Source organism: Cuculus canorus, chromosome 4 (genome assembly GCF_017976375.1).
Source record: "Cuculus canorus isolate bCucCan1 chromosome 4, bCucCan1.pri, whole genome shotgun sequence".
Lineage (NCBI taxonomy): Eukaryota > Metazoa > Chordata > Aves > Cuculiformes > Cuculidae > Cuculus > Cuculus canorus.
In genome coordinates this window covers 24,126,545-24,143,008 of record NC_071404.1, presented here as the reverse complement: position 1 = coordinate 24,143,008, position 16,464 = coordinate 24,126,545, and the positions used below count along the sequence as shown (strand labels likewise).

Below are 16,464 nucleotides of genomic sequence, written 5' to 3'. Positions count from 1 at the left end.
AGATAGCGTTTTCCATGAGTTTTATGGAAAAAAAAAATCCCAAAACGTTGGTATTTATGAAATTCCACACCAAAAATAAGGAATCATTTTGTTCTTCAGCATGCAGATATATGGCCACCCACTGGAAAAGCGAGAAAACAGTCTATAACCAAAAGTCCTAAGATTGGAGGCTTACCACTAATTCCCATTCAACAGGAGAAGAAAACCTGTAAAATCAGAGGAAGTACAGAAGTAAGTGGGACTTAAATTTGTCGTAGAATTTCTAAGCACAATGCTGTACTTATAGATAGTCTGGATAAATATAAAATACAGATGCTGTAATTATCAATATCCTTTTCATTGTTTTGTCATTAAAGGAACAGTTAAGACAATTTAATGTAAAAAAAAACCACTCTGACCTAAACTTTTGTCACCTCTTCAGCTGTTCAGTAAGTCAATAGTGAATTTTCATTTGTATTTGGGTTTTTTTTAAGCAATGATTATTCATTAGAAGTAAATAGGACTTTCACCTAGAAATATAATGCTTATTTATTACATTGAGCTTTTTTATAGTTTCATTTTAATAAGGTCCTTGAAAACTATCCTGCATATGTATTCTACCATATCTTTTCTGTGTAGAATAACTGCAATGTTTTAGCCGTCTACTCTGTGAATGTAATGGAAAATCTCAGATGGAGCTAACTGTCATACATTTAAGTTTGTACTGTTGTTATTATCAATGAAGAACAAAAGGGTTTTGTTACAGCCCTTCGCAGATACTGAGCTGTGTGTTTACAGTATGTGCAATAGTGATCTCACTAGTGATCTCTCAACCTTATCATTTTTGCTTGAGATGAATTTCTGGTATCCTCATACTTCTAGAGACACTGGTTCAGGCACAGATTGGTGAAGCTGACTCACTTCCAAAACAAACCAAAGGCAAAGGTAGATGTAGTGCTCTATCTAAAAGGCAACTCCGTCTTTTTTTCTTTTTTTGTTATCCTTTTTTCAGGTATTTCTACTCTGCTTTATCAAATGAGTATAATACAGTGTTAATGCAGTTATGGTTTTCCCGTTTTGTTTAATTTGTCGTTTCATTTTAACCTTCTGTCAGAAATTATTTTTGTAATTCTTTGATAAGTTCTAATGTTTGCATTTTTATTCTTTTTCGATGGAAGTAAATTATAGGTCTTGTCATTCAAAAAACTTTAACCCTTTGCTATGACTTCTACCTGTCCTTCATGCAGGTGCAGTTGAGATCTCGAATGTATTCTTTGAGATGGCTACAAATTTAGACATTCTAGTATGATTTAAAATTTGCAATACCTTCTAGTACTAGAATGATTTTGTTGTTTTTTTTTTTGTTGTTGTTGATAATGTGCTTCATTAGGAAGGACTTTGTACTCTGCAACTTAGAGGAAGTCTGCATTTAAATTTAAAAGTAGAAGTTTACAGTTTTCATTATTTATGCTATGACTAGATCTAGAGAAGTTTTATGCAAAAGGTATTTGCTTACTTCAGGAAGTTTAATACAAAAGCATATAATGGAAAGTAAAAACTACCACTTTTTTTTTTTTACATGGAAAGCCCAAACTGAACAGTAAAATTGTGGTGAAAAGTGAGTATATGATATGGTTTATTAAGGAGCAATATTGTACAGCAGTGTAGTCAGTAAGCAATAGATATCCATGTGGAGATCATGCCTTCTGTCTTTCCATGGATTTGTAGTACTGTCTCAAGAAGCAAAAATACCTTAACTTTAAAGCATTAGAGAGTAATAACAGGAATAAGCATTTTCTGAAAGATGCTCTTTAATGAAAAACGAGGGTCTGCTTACACATCAGTGCATAAACTTCTAGTAGAAATGTGATTACTTATCCTCATATGAGGCAGGAAAAGTGACTGAAAGTTTTCTGAACAGTGAAAAATGTGACAACTTTGTGATGTGAAGATAAGTGTGCATGTGGGGGAAATGAATCAAAGATACCCAGAGACCAACAAGTTTAATATTAATGTTCTGTGATAGAAATTCTGTATTAAATGTCTCCTTCCCTGACCCCAATATTGGAAGTAATTTTATTGTGTGCTAACAAGATAACTATATAATACAGAAAGTTTGAAAACACTGTTGTAAGAAGGAGTCTTAATTCTTACAAATAGGAAGGATTCTTAATTATACAAATACAATCAAGAGATTTCCAGTATCTCTGCACTTGTATTTTACATGGATAGTACATTTAAAATATGCATATTTCTCATAGAGAGAGAAAATGGAAATATATTGGTGTTTATCTGCAGTAAGTCTGTAATTTTATTTCAAATCATGGAAAAATTGAGGAATAAGGAAAAAAATTATCTTTCTTTCAAGCCATGGTCAAATACCGTGCTGCCTTATAATAGTTTATACCTGTGTAGCATTTTGAAAGGAACAGTATGTCATGGGGATAACAGACAATACAAATAGAGTTGTTCTATATTTTTTTGCTGGTGATGTGAAGAAGAAAGAAAATTGTAATTAGATGTATGTATTATTATCAATTTATTCACCAATTACTTGATTAGGGGGCTGAAATTTAGAAACAAGCAGCTGCTTCTAATATGAAATTGCTGTTTATTACATTAAGATTTATTGGGAGAAAATTATGGAGTCCAGCAGTATAATTTAAGGCATGTGACTAACAGCAGACAGTGGATCAAACACTAAGAAATAATGTTATTAAGAAATTTTTTGTGGCAGGTTTGTTCACATCTTTTTGATATAGTATTTATAAGGGAAAATGTCCATAACTGTAACTGTAAGTGCTTTAATTTGAACAACAGCATTTGTCTCCATCATTTGAGCATTCTTACAATGCAAATGTCTGGGAAGTAAGCTTTCTGTATGTACTGAATCTACTTTAAAAGTTCAAAATGTTTTAGTAGTAGTCTGTAAAGAGGCTATTTGCCAATATACAAGACTCTTTCAGAGAAGCAGGCAACATTTAAATTGGAGTGCTGTATTTGATCTGTTTCTGCTTTCATTAAATAGAAGGCTTCTGCTAAACCGAGTTTAGCAGAAGAGCTACAACTATAATGTTTTCAGAAATGTAGCTGCTGTTTTGGTTTTCTCAAAAGATGCAAAATGGAAACATGATGCAAAAAAGTCTGCAAACAGAAGTCTGTTGCTCCTGCCTGAATTTCTTGAGTAACTCGTATTTCAATTTGCTGGTAACAGTGAATAGCTTGGAGTGTGTTGCTATGTTTTCTGAAAGGTAATTCACGAATTTCACATATTGAGTGTATCACAAGATATTCCTTTTATTATTATTTTATTAACTAAACTTGAATGATTGGTGATAATCTTACTGTTTTGTTGTTCATGCAAGAACATTATTTTAAATGGGAAGAAGTTATTTTAAATGGAAAATTACAACTTTCAAATATTTTGCTAAACAGAACACCTCACATTCATGAGTCATTGGGACAGCTCCTCAGTTGCCTTGAACTTTTTCTTTTCACTGAATATAGCTGAACACATTAAATATTAGGATGCTTCTCGTTGTCTTAGGTGATAGCAGGAGATGCCAATTGATGGCAGTTGTTACTGATTCTCAGCAGAATTTGAGACTCTTCAGGCAAGCTAAATGGTGCTCTCCATAGCACGCACCAGTGGTAACCCATGTAGCAATGTAAACTCTTCTATGCATTGTTGTTCTGGGACTGATATTTCTTTTGTATAAACTGGCCACTGGTGCTTTGTTATTAATGGATAGTTTTCATTCTTGGTGAATATGAATAGAAATACCAACCTCTCAGTGCTAAAAGTGGTATCAATGAAATAACTGCTTTATCTGCTTTTTAAAAAAAAATGTGATTTATATCATCCACATGTTTTGTTTCTTTTATTATTGAATAGATTGTAGATCCAGTGAAATTTCAAGAGTGCATAAATTTGGACTTTGTTTTATAGTTAAAACTCTTCAATGTAAACTCCTTTAATATTTAGTAGTTTTCTTCCTATGCAGAAACTAATTTGCTGCATCAACACTCTTTTTTATTTTATAATAGGGGTATGTTTGCTATCCTCATGAAAAAAGAAAAGTCACTTTAAAACATAAGGCAAATAAGAATGGTAGAAGAATTTATTGTACTCTCTCTGCTCATTTGATGTGGCAGTAGGTAGATTATGCCTTATAATTCTCAAAGAAAATGAGGTTTTGGAATTTTTCTTTCATATATGACATCTTTGTTGACTACTAGAAGATACTCAAAGCTGAGGGAGACTTTGGTTCTTTTTGTCTTTCCTGTGTAGCATCATCTTGGCTGGATTTTTCTGGTTATTCATCCATAGCATATGAGCAAGTTTTCTCATGGAATTTTGATACCTCATATATGTTAAAGCAAACATGAAAAAATAATCAAACACTAGAAAGAACCTAATTTAGATACATCCATGAGAGTGATCTAGTAAAGATGAGGAGAGCACTTTAGGAGCAAATCTTCCCGTTATTCCTATTTACTGTGTTTTGCTTTATATTGTGTAGTAGTTCTGGATCCTATGAACTTAGATTGCTTTCAGATGAAACTTAAGTTGAAGATGTTCTGCAGGAGTATATCCAATGCACTGCAGCCAAAAATAGACTTTCTGCCAGTAGGAGGAAGCTAAAGCTAATCTGAAGTGTATATAAAAAAAAAGGCAACAGCCCTGAAATATTGTTAATTTGAATGTCAGGTTCTCAGCACGTCTCTTTCACTGTACAGATGTGCTTCTAATGGGCCACACCAGTTGTGAATTTAGAAACAGCATTTGATTTATTTTTCATTTCCTATAGCTTAAGAACTTGAAAATAGCCCACCAATATGGAGCAGTTGCATTGCTATCAGTTTGTTGTTTTATCTGAGTTCCCAGTATAATACTTAAAATTACTAGCCAAAAAGTTGAAAAAGCAAACAGCCTTTATAATTTATTGGGTACTACTGAAAGGCTGCTGAAAATGTTTATGTGATCATGTAAAATTATCTTTCATATATTCATGTAGTTCAGTCATACAGTTATAAAAATTGGAACATTCTCGGTTGTATTTGTTCAGTTTAAGAATTCTGAGGTTTTAAGAGTATATGGGTCTGCTGTAAAACATCAGAAGTTTTTATACTTTGGTAGAATAAAAACTGTGAATATAGGAAAATTAATCTCTTCATTGTCATTATGCATTTAATTGAACAATTTATGTAATTTTCAGAAGTATCGCTAACTGCGAAAATATGCTCACTAAAAATGCTTACTAAATGATAATAGCACAATTTGTAGGAATTTAAATTATTGACTGTGCTGTCTCAGCTCATGAGTAAAACTGATTTTTTTTTTTTTTACAAACTGTTATGTGAAGCTAATGAGCAAAAATTGCAATCTAAATATTGAATATTGTGTTACCGTGAATGATCTTATTTTCCTTTCCTTGTTTACTCAGAATGTAGAGCTACAATCTGGGAAACTGAAATTCGGCAGGCATCATGAAAATTACTTTCTGGAAGAAAGAATAAAATTGAAAGACAAAGCATCTATTGTGGCACAGTGTTTGGAACGGAAGGAAGAGAAAGTTCGAAATCATGCAAAGACACACTGGAGCTTGATCCCTGTTGAGGATGTAGGTGCAGGGATGGCTGACCTATACCAAAGATCACAGAAGACTCTAAAGAAAAATAAGAACAAAACCAAAACTACTTTGGAACTAGATAACAAATTGCCATCAAATGTGATTCATGAACTAAATACAGTGCTGCAGAAAAGCAGAACACTTCATGATGAGACCTCCAGCTGATTTCCCAAGTCTGAAGCTAAATATGTATCTGTATGTGCATGTGTGTGAGTTTTCTGGGCCAAAGCAGTCTTTTTTTGACATGAACTCTTTGTACAGTGCAGAGGAAATATAATTTGTTTATATGCAACTGTTGATTTTGTATATGCATATGTCACGTTATAATTTAAGATTAAACTGGGAGAAATTATTATGTAAACTCCTGATATTTTGAAGCTTTCCTATGCAGTGCAATGAGACCAAGGTTTTGTCTGTTATTTTTTGTTGCAGATTTTGTTTGATATAATAATTCTAAGCACTATCAAAAGCTTATGCTCTGTTTTATATTCTGTACCATCTTGTAAGAACTGGAGAGATATTTTTGGAAGGAAGACAAGATATACACTGATATTCATATTGTTCACCGGTAATATTTTTAATTGTTCAACACTATAAAAATGAGTAATATCTGCTTTGAAAAGTGATGTTTGTATGAATTTTTTTTAATTTAAGAATGGAATTAATATCTGCTTCCATAGAATAATCAAAAGGGAGAGGAATGTAGTAGGGAAGACAATGTATTAGTTCTTGTATCTCAGAACTGTCTATACAGTGTACATCTGATAATGACATCATACTGAGGATGACAAAAAGTAGTATTCAAAGCAATATCTAATTTTAAAGGGTATATGAATTGGAAGAGTTACATAAACTTTTTCCTCGACAGGCTGAGGTAGTTTTTGCTCAGGGTAACAAAGACAGGCTTTTCTATCACTGTTTGGATTAAGCTTGCTTGGTACTGACAAAGTTGCCAACATCTGATGATATTTAATATTCACATGATATATGAATTTCCTTAAAAAAAGTGGTTCCCACACAAACATGTCTATCAGAAGAGTGCCAACTCATTCGGTTAAGAAGTGCCAGTTACTAAGTGAGTGAGGAGATTAACCTCTCCCGTAACCCCAAGATAAAGGGGAACAGTACACTGTTCACAGGGACTAGGAAATGTTTGTGCTAAAACTCTAGCACAGTGGCTCTTCTGAGTGTGAGGAGAAGGTCCCAAGGTTGAGAAAATAGCCTCAGTTACCTCATTTGCTGCATTCTGAGTATTTAAGTAGCAGTTCCTGAAGACATGTGATGTACTACTTTGCAGCTACTTTATTTTTTAAATCCTGAGTTCCTTAAATTTAAAACTCGTAATCTGGCTTCAAAACAAAACCTATGTGAGCAGTGAAATTATTTGGTTTTCTTCATTTGTTTTGTGGATCTCAACTCCTTTTATCTCATGGGAGTGCCTCTTTCCTCTCTCATGTCATATCCCAGTTTTTACTTTGTTGCATAACAGCTGGATGGGCAAAAGGCACCTCTGTACTGAGGCCATTTTCAGCTGTTGCAGATGCTGTCTGCAGGACCAACAGAGCAGAGTGCTCATGAGCTCACACTGCATCTTTACTTCAGAAGAGGTATTAATAACAGCATCTCCTTTATTTTGCTTCTTTCCTTTTTGTCGTCTGATTACCCACACTGCCACAGATTTTCACGAGTGTTTAAGAACTTGCTAGTGCCTTCAGTGCTCCTCAAGTTTGATTGGAACTGGCCAGACCTCTTAAAGTGGAAAAGAGAATTTTAAATTATTTCTTAATTACTGGAAATTGTTTTCAATAGGCTCTTAATTCCTTAAATTTTCGGAGAAATAATTGAATTTAATCAGCAACAATGACATTTATTTTTATTAATGGATAGTTGTGAGAATGCTTTATGTTGCTACTAAATGTTTTCCCATACAGAATCAGTATGCTCACTTATTCCCTCTTCCGGTTTTGGTAGTCACAGGTGCCTTAACTTTTTTCACATCATTTACTTCCATTCTTGATTGCATTGAGCACTTTAATTACAAAAATAATTTATTTGAGTGAAGAAATTGGACGAATTACTCGAACAATCTATCGGGCAACTCTGCGAGGAAGTGCAGGGAGAATGAGGTAAAACCCCAAAGTTTTATAGTGTTTTGTATTTATTCTTCTAGAATGTGGCAGTGACAAAGCAAGTTTAGTCTTTATGACTTTGCACTTACCATATCTGGCCGGTTGTTAAATCTGGAACAAGTTTGTAGATTTTCATTTTCCTAGTGCACTGTTGACTGTTTTGCTGCCTTTAATTTGTAATTGAGACTCTTCTAATCATTGAGGTCCTGGCTCAAGAAATCATATAAGCCTGAACTTAAATTGTATGATCTAAAGCCAGTGTTTAATGTCAGTCAGCACATTCTCAAGTGCTGGTTTGAATCAGGCCCTAATGTCATCAGGAAAAATTACTTTCTCTCTGGAGCTGGACCTGAATGTACTGTTTATAGTTGTACTTTTATTTGCAAATATTTTTCAATATTGAGTTATGGTTTCTGTATTGTTTATCTTTTTATTGGGTTCTTAAAAATGACATTCACCTCTGCTGAAAGCCTCATACATCATTTAAGCCCCTACGCTAATGTAATAAATGGAGCAATGGAAGAGTTGTGTGCACTGAAGTGAATATGTCCATAAAGAAAATATTTTCTGTATTTTTATTGGATATAAGGACTGCAGAAATTTGTTCTGTTTCAGAAGCATATCACAGATAAAGCATCTGTATGGCTGCTGTTAAAGGGTCCTCAAAATCAAGAAGAAAAGATGTTTACCAAAGTATGTTTAAATTTGGATTTATATGTGTGTATACACTAACATGCTATATAGGTGTGTGTCTGCATACATGTTTGTGCATTTATCCACAGCGGCGCACTGAATGGTGACAGTGTTAACATAAGGAAAATTTATTTGGGAAATGGAAATTAAATTTGCAGTTAAATATTTCAAATGGATATAAATGCTTTGGACCAATTATCTCACATGTTGTTGCACTACACATTCCAGGCTGATATAAGACCTGCAGGATAAATGTGTTTTGTTGCAATACCTTAATAGCTGCTGATCTTTTATTGTTCCTGTGTCATGTTGTAGAATGGCAAAGGAAGTGTAATTTTCAAAGAATAAATGGTAATTATTTGAATAAATGCTATTTCTCTAAAATAGATGATGGATTTTTTTTCAGAAAAAAATTAAATCAAAATTAAAAAAGAATACTTCTGTATGTCTTTCCATATGAAAGCCTGGTAAGTGTTTAATGTAGTTAAATGAGACACAGGGACTTTATCTATGGGCTTATAACAGTGGATAGACTACTATTGAAATCTCAGTAAATCTCAGGTTGTTAACTTCTGCAACCATTGTAGGTGTAAAATTGACGTGTAAGCATGATTTGTAGTAAGTATTTTAACATAATGCCGGTTTTCTCTTTGTGTGGATGTGTTCACATTTATTATAATGAGGGAGGGAAATAATATAAAACCCAAAGAAATTCAGCTGGAATTTGTTTTTATTTTTCCTTTAGTTCAACTGAATATTGGCTACTATTTTGACTTTTTTCTTTGAAACATATCTTTTCCTGAGTGATTATTTTGGGCTATCATTTCAAAAGAGGAGATTGACTAACAGGTTTTGTGCCTCAGCAGAGACTACTTTGGTGTGGGTTTGATTTGACTATCTGAGATCAACGGAGTGTGTGTTCATGGAGACCTTGCCTTTACTGTGTGTCTTGGATTGAGATGCGTTTTCTGCATTATAAGGCTTTGCAAATCTTAACCAAGAATCTCTCCAGCGAGGGAAGAATATCCCCAAAGACCGCTTCGGTTAATAAGGAGGACTTGGCCATATCATTCATTTTTGTTTCTTTGTTGTGAAGAACACTGGGCTGTTGTGCCTAAAGTTGTTATGATGCCACTGGCTCTGCCTGCCAGAGGCACTGCTGGAGTGCCTTTCACTGTCACATGTGGGGGTAGTTTTTGGACAGCTCTGCAGATTTAAATGTAGCAGAGAGTAAAAGTTAGAGGAATTTTATCTCGCTGCTGTGATTCTTCACTCCCAAATACAGTGCTTGCACTGTTTGTGTTCTTGTGAATGCTGCCAGATTACCACCAGCTCCACATCTCAAGTTCCAGGTTAAGGAGACTGGAAAAAAAATTAAATGCTTTGCCGAGGACAGTAGTGGTGCATGCAGGGGTCAGGAGGTAACGAGTATGTGTCTCATGGGCTGAGACACTTCGTTATGAGCCTACGCTTTCTCATCACCTTTCTGACTTTTAAATCCTGTTTTCCAGTGCAAGCTGTTTCAGTGTGAAAGAATGTTATAGGACTGGTTTTTGGCATCCAAATTAGAACTTCAGTTGTGCATGAGTTCAACCGGAAACTGAACTTAAAAAAAAATGTTGCCTCAAGTCCTTGTTGTAAGCATAGCATGCTCTAAAAAATACATTCAATTTGGGCTACCATTTCAGTAAGTTACATTGGGAAACCTCAACCTATCTATGTGGGGTAGAAAAAGATTACTTCTGTGGATGAATGGAATGTATTCCAAGTTGAATTGTTTGAAAAAGAACTATATGTACTAACTTACAAAGCTGAAGGTATTGCAGCAAGATTGATTGAGAAGATTCAGAATGCCTGGATGTGGTATGTACAGTATTCCTACTTCTGACCTGCCAAAAATGCACTGTCAAAAAAACGTGGGTTTTGAGATTGTTCTCTGTAAAAAAGGCATGAAGCTTTGCAAAGTTTTCTTCATGGTTCACGCTAGATTTGGATGTTGTACTGCTAGCAACTCCACTGCAAGTGAGATGCATCTGCAGCCCTGTTAAGGGGAAAAACGGTTCTGCTATTTTGATTCTTACTACTGCTGTAGCTCAACTGTCTCATTATTTTCTGCACTGAAATTTCTTTGAGAATATTCCTGTTATCTTTATTGCTCACATAATTTACCAGAAAGCCTTGATGATCTTTAGTACTGAAGGGTTAATGCCACAGCTGCTGTAGGCAATTATAGCTTTTTACATACCTATAGTCTTGCACTGCAGTTCAGGTTTTTGGGGCACTTTAGTACTAGCTTAGCCTATCTGACCTTACTTGAGCCCTTTCTACATTTTGTTCTAGACCCCATTCTGTGTCATACGCTCTGGAACATCCTAATCTTAAGGCTGTCTTCCATACACACTCCCATACTGCTTTGGCTTGATGTGTGTTTGCTCTGATTTTTAATCCATGACTCAAACTTTACCCATGCTTTCTGTTTAGATCCCACGACATCTCTGACTGTTGACTTTGACTTGTTTTGCAGATGGTATGTGCATTATGGTCAAGCCCAACATATAAAGCTTGCCTTAACCTTTATCTTAAATCCTGGTAGAGGTATTCTCACTGTTTCCCTACAGAGAAAGGGATTTCACTGAACTGGCCAAGAGAGAAAGAGGTTTAGATGTTGACAAATAAATGTTACGAAGTTCTGTAACCCACTTCTGTAAATTCATCTGAAGGTCTTCTATGTATTTATGTTTGTGTAGCAAGCAAATCAGCAGGCAAACTAAAGTAAATGTACTCTGTTTTTAAATTACTTGAGTTCAATGCCTTAATAATCCTGTAATATATGCCTGGTAATAAAGAATGCAATTTCTTGCAAATATACCTTTGGTTACATAAACACTAAAGCCTTTTCTTTCAGAATTTAATTAGCATTGGTTTGTCCAGTACTGCAGACTGCTTGAGAACTAATAAGTCTGAATAAACTGAGGTTTGCTATATGTATGAATTTTACAACTTGCATTTTCTCTCCTATCTACATTTCCAGTATGTTCCATTTAAAAGCTAATAACGTCTTTGTATTTGACTAGTTTTCGTTTATAAGTCTATTTGAATTCCTGCATGACTGAAATGTAATTTCTTCAAATAGGCCTTAGCCATTTGCCTTTTGTTTGTTGGAGCTTAGTAGTTTACTCTTATGTTTGGTGTCCAGAACTTCAGTTTCTTTTCAGGGGTTTTGTTGTCCTGCTGTTTACTCATTCATCTTATACATTGGTGCCGTTCAGGCTCATTGGATGATAAATATCATAAGCTGTGTATAACAATCCTAAGGTCTTCCCAGGCTACTATAGATAGAATGAAGAGCCTTACAGGCTTCCCTTCCAGAGGAAACCAGGTTTCATGGGAGATTACACAACTTTCATGTAGCAGAATATGTCTTGGAGTCTTGGTTAAATCCCTGAGTGAAACAACAGTACATTTTATCTATATCCTGGAGTTTGTTGGTTTAATTCCCTTTCTGTCAACTTTTGCTCTTGTATTACACAGCTTAGGAAAACAAGTGTTAAAAACGTTGGCATAGGATCTGTTCTACAAACTAGTGTACAGAAAAATAAATATGAAATATCTCTAAAAGAGTAAGAAATTCCACCATTAGCTTAAAAGAAGTTTCTTTTTTACTCATTAAATAGCAAAACAGAACTAAATTCCTTTTCACAATTTTTTCCTCACAGATTTTTAAAGGCAAGTTCTCACTAGCTTGATCTTTCTATGAATTTTCAATATTAGGACCTGAGTTTCATTTAGAAAGCTTATCTTCCAAGATGTAAATCTTGATAGAGAGAAGTTGCTAAATGTCAAATATTTTAAAAGACCTTTTATAAAGGTTTGCTTTCCTATTAACTAGATATATCATAGCAGCATTAACTTGTTTAATTCTCTCTGAACAGTAATTCTGGGATACATACATATCCTATAATGATTATTCACCTTTTTTTAATGTCAGTCATGAAAAAAATTCCAAAGATTCCCATATATGACTGAATAAAACCTGCAACATTAGGATATTTACCATTTACTATTGGAATTTGTCAAAATAATCTGACTGTATTATGCTAAATATTGCTATTGATGTTCAGCAGACACTCACAAGTAGCTTACTTGGATAATACAACTATGATTTGTTATGGCCAGTGATGGGGAATTAGTTAAAGGGATTCTGTCATAATTAATTTATCTCCTATTGAGTCTCTTGTAGCCATCTCCTCTCTCCAAAATCCTTAGGTTTCAAAAAAAAGGCGTTAGTTTATAATTTAAAATTTACAGCCAGAAATTCGTCTTGAAAATGCCATGTTCAAAGAATGACCCACAAAAAATAACCATCCTCCTTAATATGTTTGCAGACGCTTCCTATATTAAATGATTTTTAGAGCCATATAACAAAACAAATGGATGACAACTGTGCTGAAATACAAAACAGTTCTGCAATAGGTGAATAATATTTGTCTTAGAATAGTTCTTTTTCCATCAAGTGGGTTGGGGTGATCGAGAAAACGGTTTGAATGGCTTGAGTCAAGGTCAGAAGTCATTGACAAGAAATTGCACCTGAGTTTTGCTAAGGGCTTGAAAGATGAATGTTCTCCCGAATTTTTCACTGAATTTTTTATTGCAGTTATTATAGAAAGGCCTCAAATGTAGCTCAAGGGAGTGGAATTTAGGAGTTTATCTGATTCTTTTTCGGCTTGTGGACACTAGTCCAGACTTGTTGGCATGCATCTGGTCATACATTATTTACTGACTGTTTCTAATTATATCTCTGTTGTAGCTTTCGGAAATTTCATTTTTAGGACTAAACAGAGCAGAGTTCTACAGTTTGTCTGGTATGGATAGGATACACCACTAGGACAAGAAAGGTGAAAACCCCTGCTCTATAAAGTGTTTTTTCACCTTTGAGCATATGCTTTGGCCTGTACCTGACATTTGCATTCACAAGAGGTATCAAAAAATTTATATCTTATTTGTAAATGGTCCTTGTTAAGAGTTCATTGTCACACTGGACTTTTTAGTGAAGGTTAATGAAATCTATAGTCTAATAATATTTTTGTGAAACTAACCTAATTTCTTTGCAGATATATTTTGAAATGAGCAGCCACGCATTAAATGGACAAAGTTTATAGTTGGATTTTAGTTAACTAACCCAGAGTATTAGGGTAGATACTCTTTTTGTATGTTAACGTTAAACAGAATCTTCCTTTTCACGGATACTGGAGGTTTTATGTGATTTGATTCTTTTGGCTGAGCCATGGAAGTCATGCAGCCAGTATTGGAACTCTGGTAGAGCATAACCTTGTATGTTTGAAGGTATGTAGGAAACCGAAAGTTGTTAAAACATGCAGTCAGTAGTATCGCATATTTATCATTGATCAGTAACATTTTTTGATAATGCACTTACATCACTTTGGTTTTCATAATAAATCTTTCATTAGAAATAAAAAACTGAGTCAAAGATGTTTTACATATTAAAATTATTTTATTGAAGTTTTCCTTTCAAGCTTTTTTTTTGACTTTATAAGCAGATATTTTAACAGACAGGTACAGCACTTATTTTTTTTTTCCTGATTGCCCTAAACAAAAGAAATGGATAGACATGAACTATCGTTGTTGTACATACCTTATTTTGCCTCTATATACCTTATTTTACCTGCTACCTCACTACCTTTGAAGGTATATTTTTATTATTTATTAAATAAAGAGTGGTCAAATTATGCTTTGTTGCACTCGTGTTCCCTTGTTTATACTTAACACCTATGATTTGGATCATCTTTAGCCTTGCAGGTTGTCAACTGTTCAGAGCTGAAAAATAAATACTAAAAATTAAAGGGGTTGAGACACCTTCTTGCCTCAAAAGTACAGTACGTTGCCCATTCTTATGAATGTTTTCAGCTTCTTAGCTGTTGATGTCTACTTTTCTATTCCCTGATGTATCATTAGTGAGAACACAAAAGTATATCCCATCCTCATGTCCATACAGGACACTATCAAAGTGACAATTTTTTTTTCTTTCAAGTCATCTCTTCAGAATTAATGAACTGTGAAAAGAAATTGCACAGTAAAAGGATAATACCTCTGCAACTGTATTTATGATTAGATCTTAAACAGAGGGCAAATTTATATCCTACTTGAATTGCAAAAATCACTTACTTTCTACTATTATTTTTTTTTACTATTATCAGGATAAAATGTGAATTAGGCTAATAGGAATAACAGTGCAAGCTAAATTATATATGCTTTAGTCAGAAAAAAAATCTCATTAATATTCTTATTTATATACTCCCACTTTCAGACAATAACTTTAGTTTTAGTTAGAGGCTGGAGTCTATGTCACTGTCTGGTTTCAGTAACAGCTTCTGAACTACTATGTTAGATCAAAAACTGTTTTCTTTCTGAGAATCAGAATTCTTTGCTATAGATTTCTTGGAACAAACTTTGGTACCTAGATTTGTATTTTAAAATTACTTGTTAAGTTCTTTTGCAGTCAATTAACTGAAGTTATTTCACAACTGACTGAACCATGAGAAAGCTTTAGCTATCAGTCTAAGTTACCTAACATATTCAGTGTGCCACACATTTTGTGCTATTTAAAAGTGTCATTTTGCCACTTTTTATGTTCCTTTTGAAGACCATTGTGTAACCAGATGTTTTTATGCTCTTTATTTGCAGTTGCAGAACTCCAGATTTGAGTGGAAAAGAAAAAATTCCTCATGAATTTATTGGGTGTTGCCCTAAACATTTACAGGTGAAGGAGATGTGCTTCTTAAAAGGTTTTGGAGTGAAGTGATCAACTGGTTTGACAGCAACAAAAGTTCCCCAAAACACATCTGTGTATTCTTGAAAAGAGTAGAGTCGTTTTACTCTGATCTACGCTTTTGTTCAGAACCCCAAAGGTTAATGTCCAGTACATTAGGCATGTTATAATTGAACTGAGAAACAAATTAAAATGTTAATGAACTGTCTTCCCTTTGGAAGTAAACTCTAGGTTTCTTATTACTAGCACTGCCAGCATGCTTGATCTTGTAGTCTAATCGACACTTAATGGCTCTCTGTTGGTGTCTCTAATTTTACATAATTAACGTGCATGTAAAATGAACCTTGTAAATACTTTGTGCTCATATACCACATGCTGAACAATGTAAGCAAGCTAGTATAAGTTACTTATGTTTGTCCCTTGTAGTTTTCTTGATCTCAGAACTTTGCATTATCATGGAGCTGTGAGGGGGAAATTTACCAGGCATCCCACCTTGTTTAAGCATGCAGCCCAGAAACAATGGAAAAATTCTAAAGAGCAGAAAGATCAACCGGGTTCTTTTTGTTCAGTCCAATAGTAATAGATTGTAGAATTTTTAACTGATCTGTATTAGACTGTTTTACAAATATACCTCTCTAAACTGGTTATGTTTTTAAGTTCTAGATGCTCTAGAGATGACCCTTCTGGCTACTTATCAAAGCAAAATTTGACCACACTTGTAAGTAATATCTAATGAAATTTGGAAGTATAGGATATATGATTAAAAATAATGAAAGTTTTCCAGCCTGTTGAAATTATATTGAGGAACTTTAGCAAGAGGAAACACTCTCTACAGTTTTAAGTATGGACTGAGTTTCCAGCAAATAAAATGTCAGGTCACTAAGCAGAAATTCGTTATATATTAGTAAATCAAAAATTTCTGTTTTCATCTTTCTACCAGTTTTTACTCTGCCGTGCGGAATGTTGGCTTAAAACTATTTTATTTGATAACTGTGATTAAAGAAATAAATATTTTCTCACCTTTTATTTGACTTCTTTTATTTCGTATTTAATCCTCCTCTCCTTGTAAGCTTTAGTGTGTTTAAGGAACTTTCATTGAGATAGGTCAGGTTGGCTTAGCCCTCAAAGGAAACAGATGCTGTAATAGTGTCATCTTTTAACAGTTACATTTTTAATAAGCTCTTTTCCAGCTGCTGCTTGTAATACGCAGTCTGTTTCATGGAAATCGGAGGTAGTCTTCATT

General features: G+C 34.1%; 1 protein-coding gene across 2 annotated transcripts in view; it reads left to right on the top strand.

The window, feature by feature from the left end:
* Positions 1-16,176, top strand: part of ARAP2 (ArfGAP with RhoGAP domain, ankyrin repeat and PH domain 2) — a 137,122-nt gene extending 120,946 nt beyond the window's left edge. The window contains exons 32-33 of one of the 2 annotated variants that reach the window (XM_009566588.2): positions 100-231; positions 5,427-16,176. In XM_009566588.2, the coding sequence (XP_009564883.2) occupies positions 100-231; positions 5,427-5,777 (483 nt within the window). In that variant the 3' untranslated portion in view covers positions 5,778-16,176. Of the gene's footprint in view, positions 1-99; positions 232-5,426 lie in introns of those variants that run through there. The other variant, XR_008449626.1, reaches the window with a different exon arrangement.
* Positions 16,177-16,464: the final 288 nt, after the last annotated feature.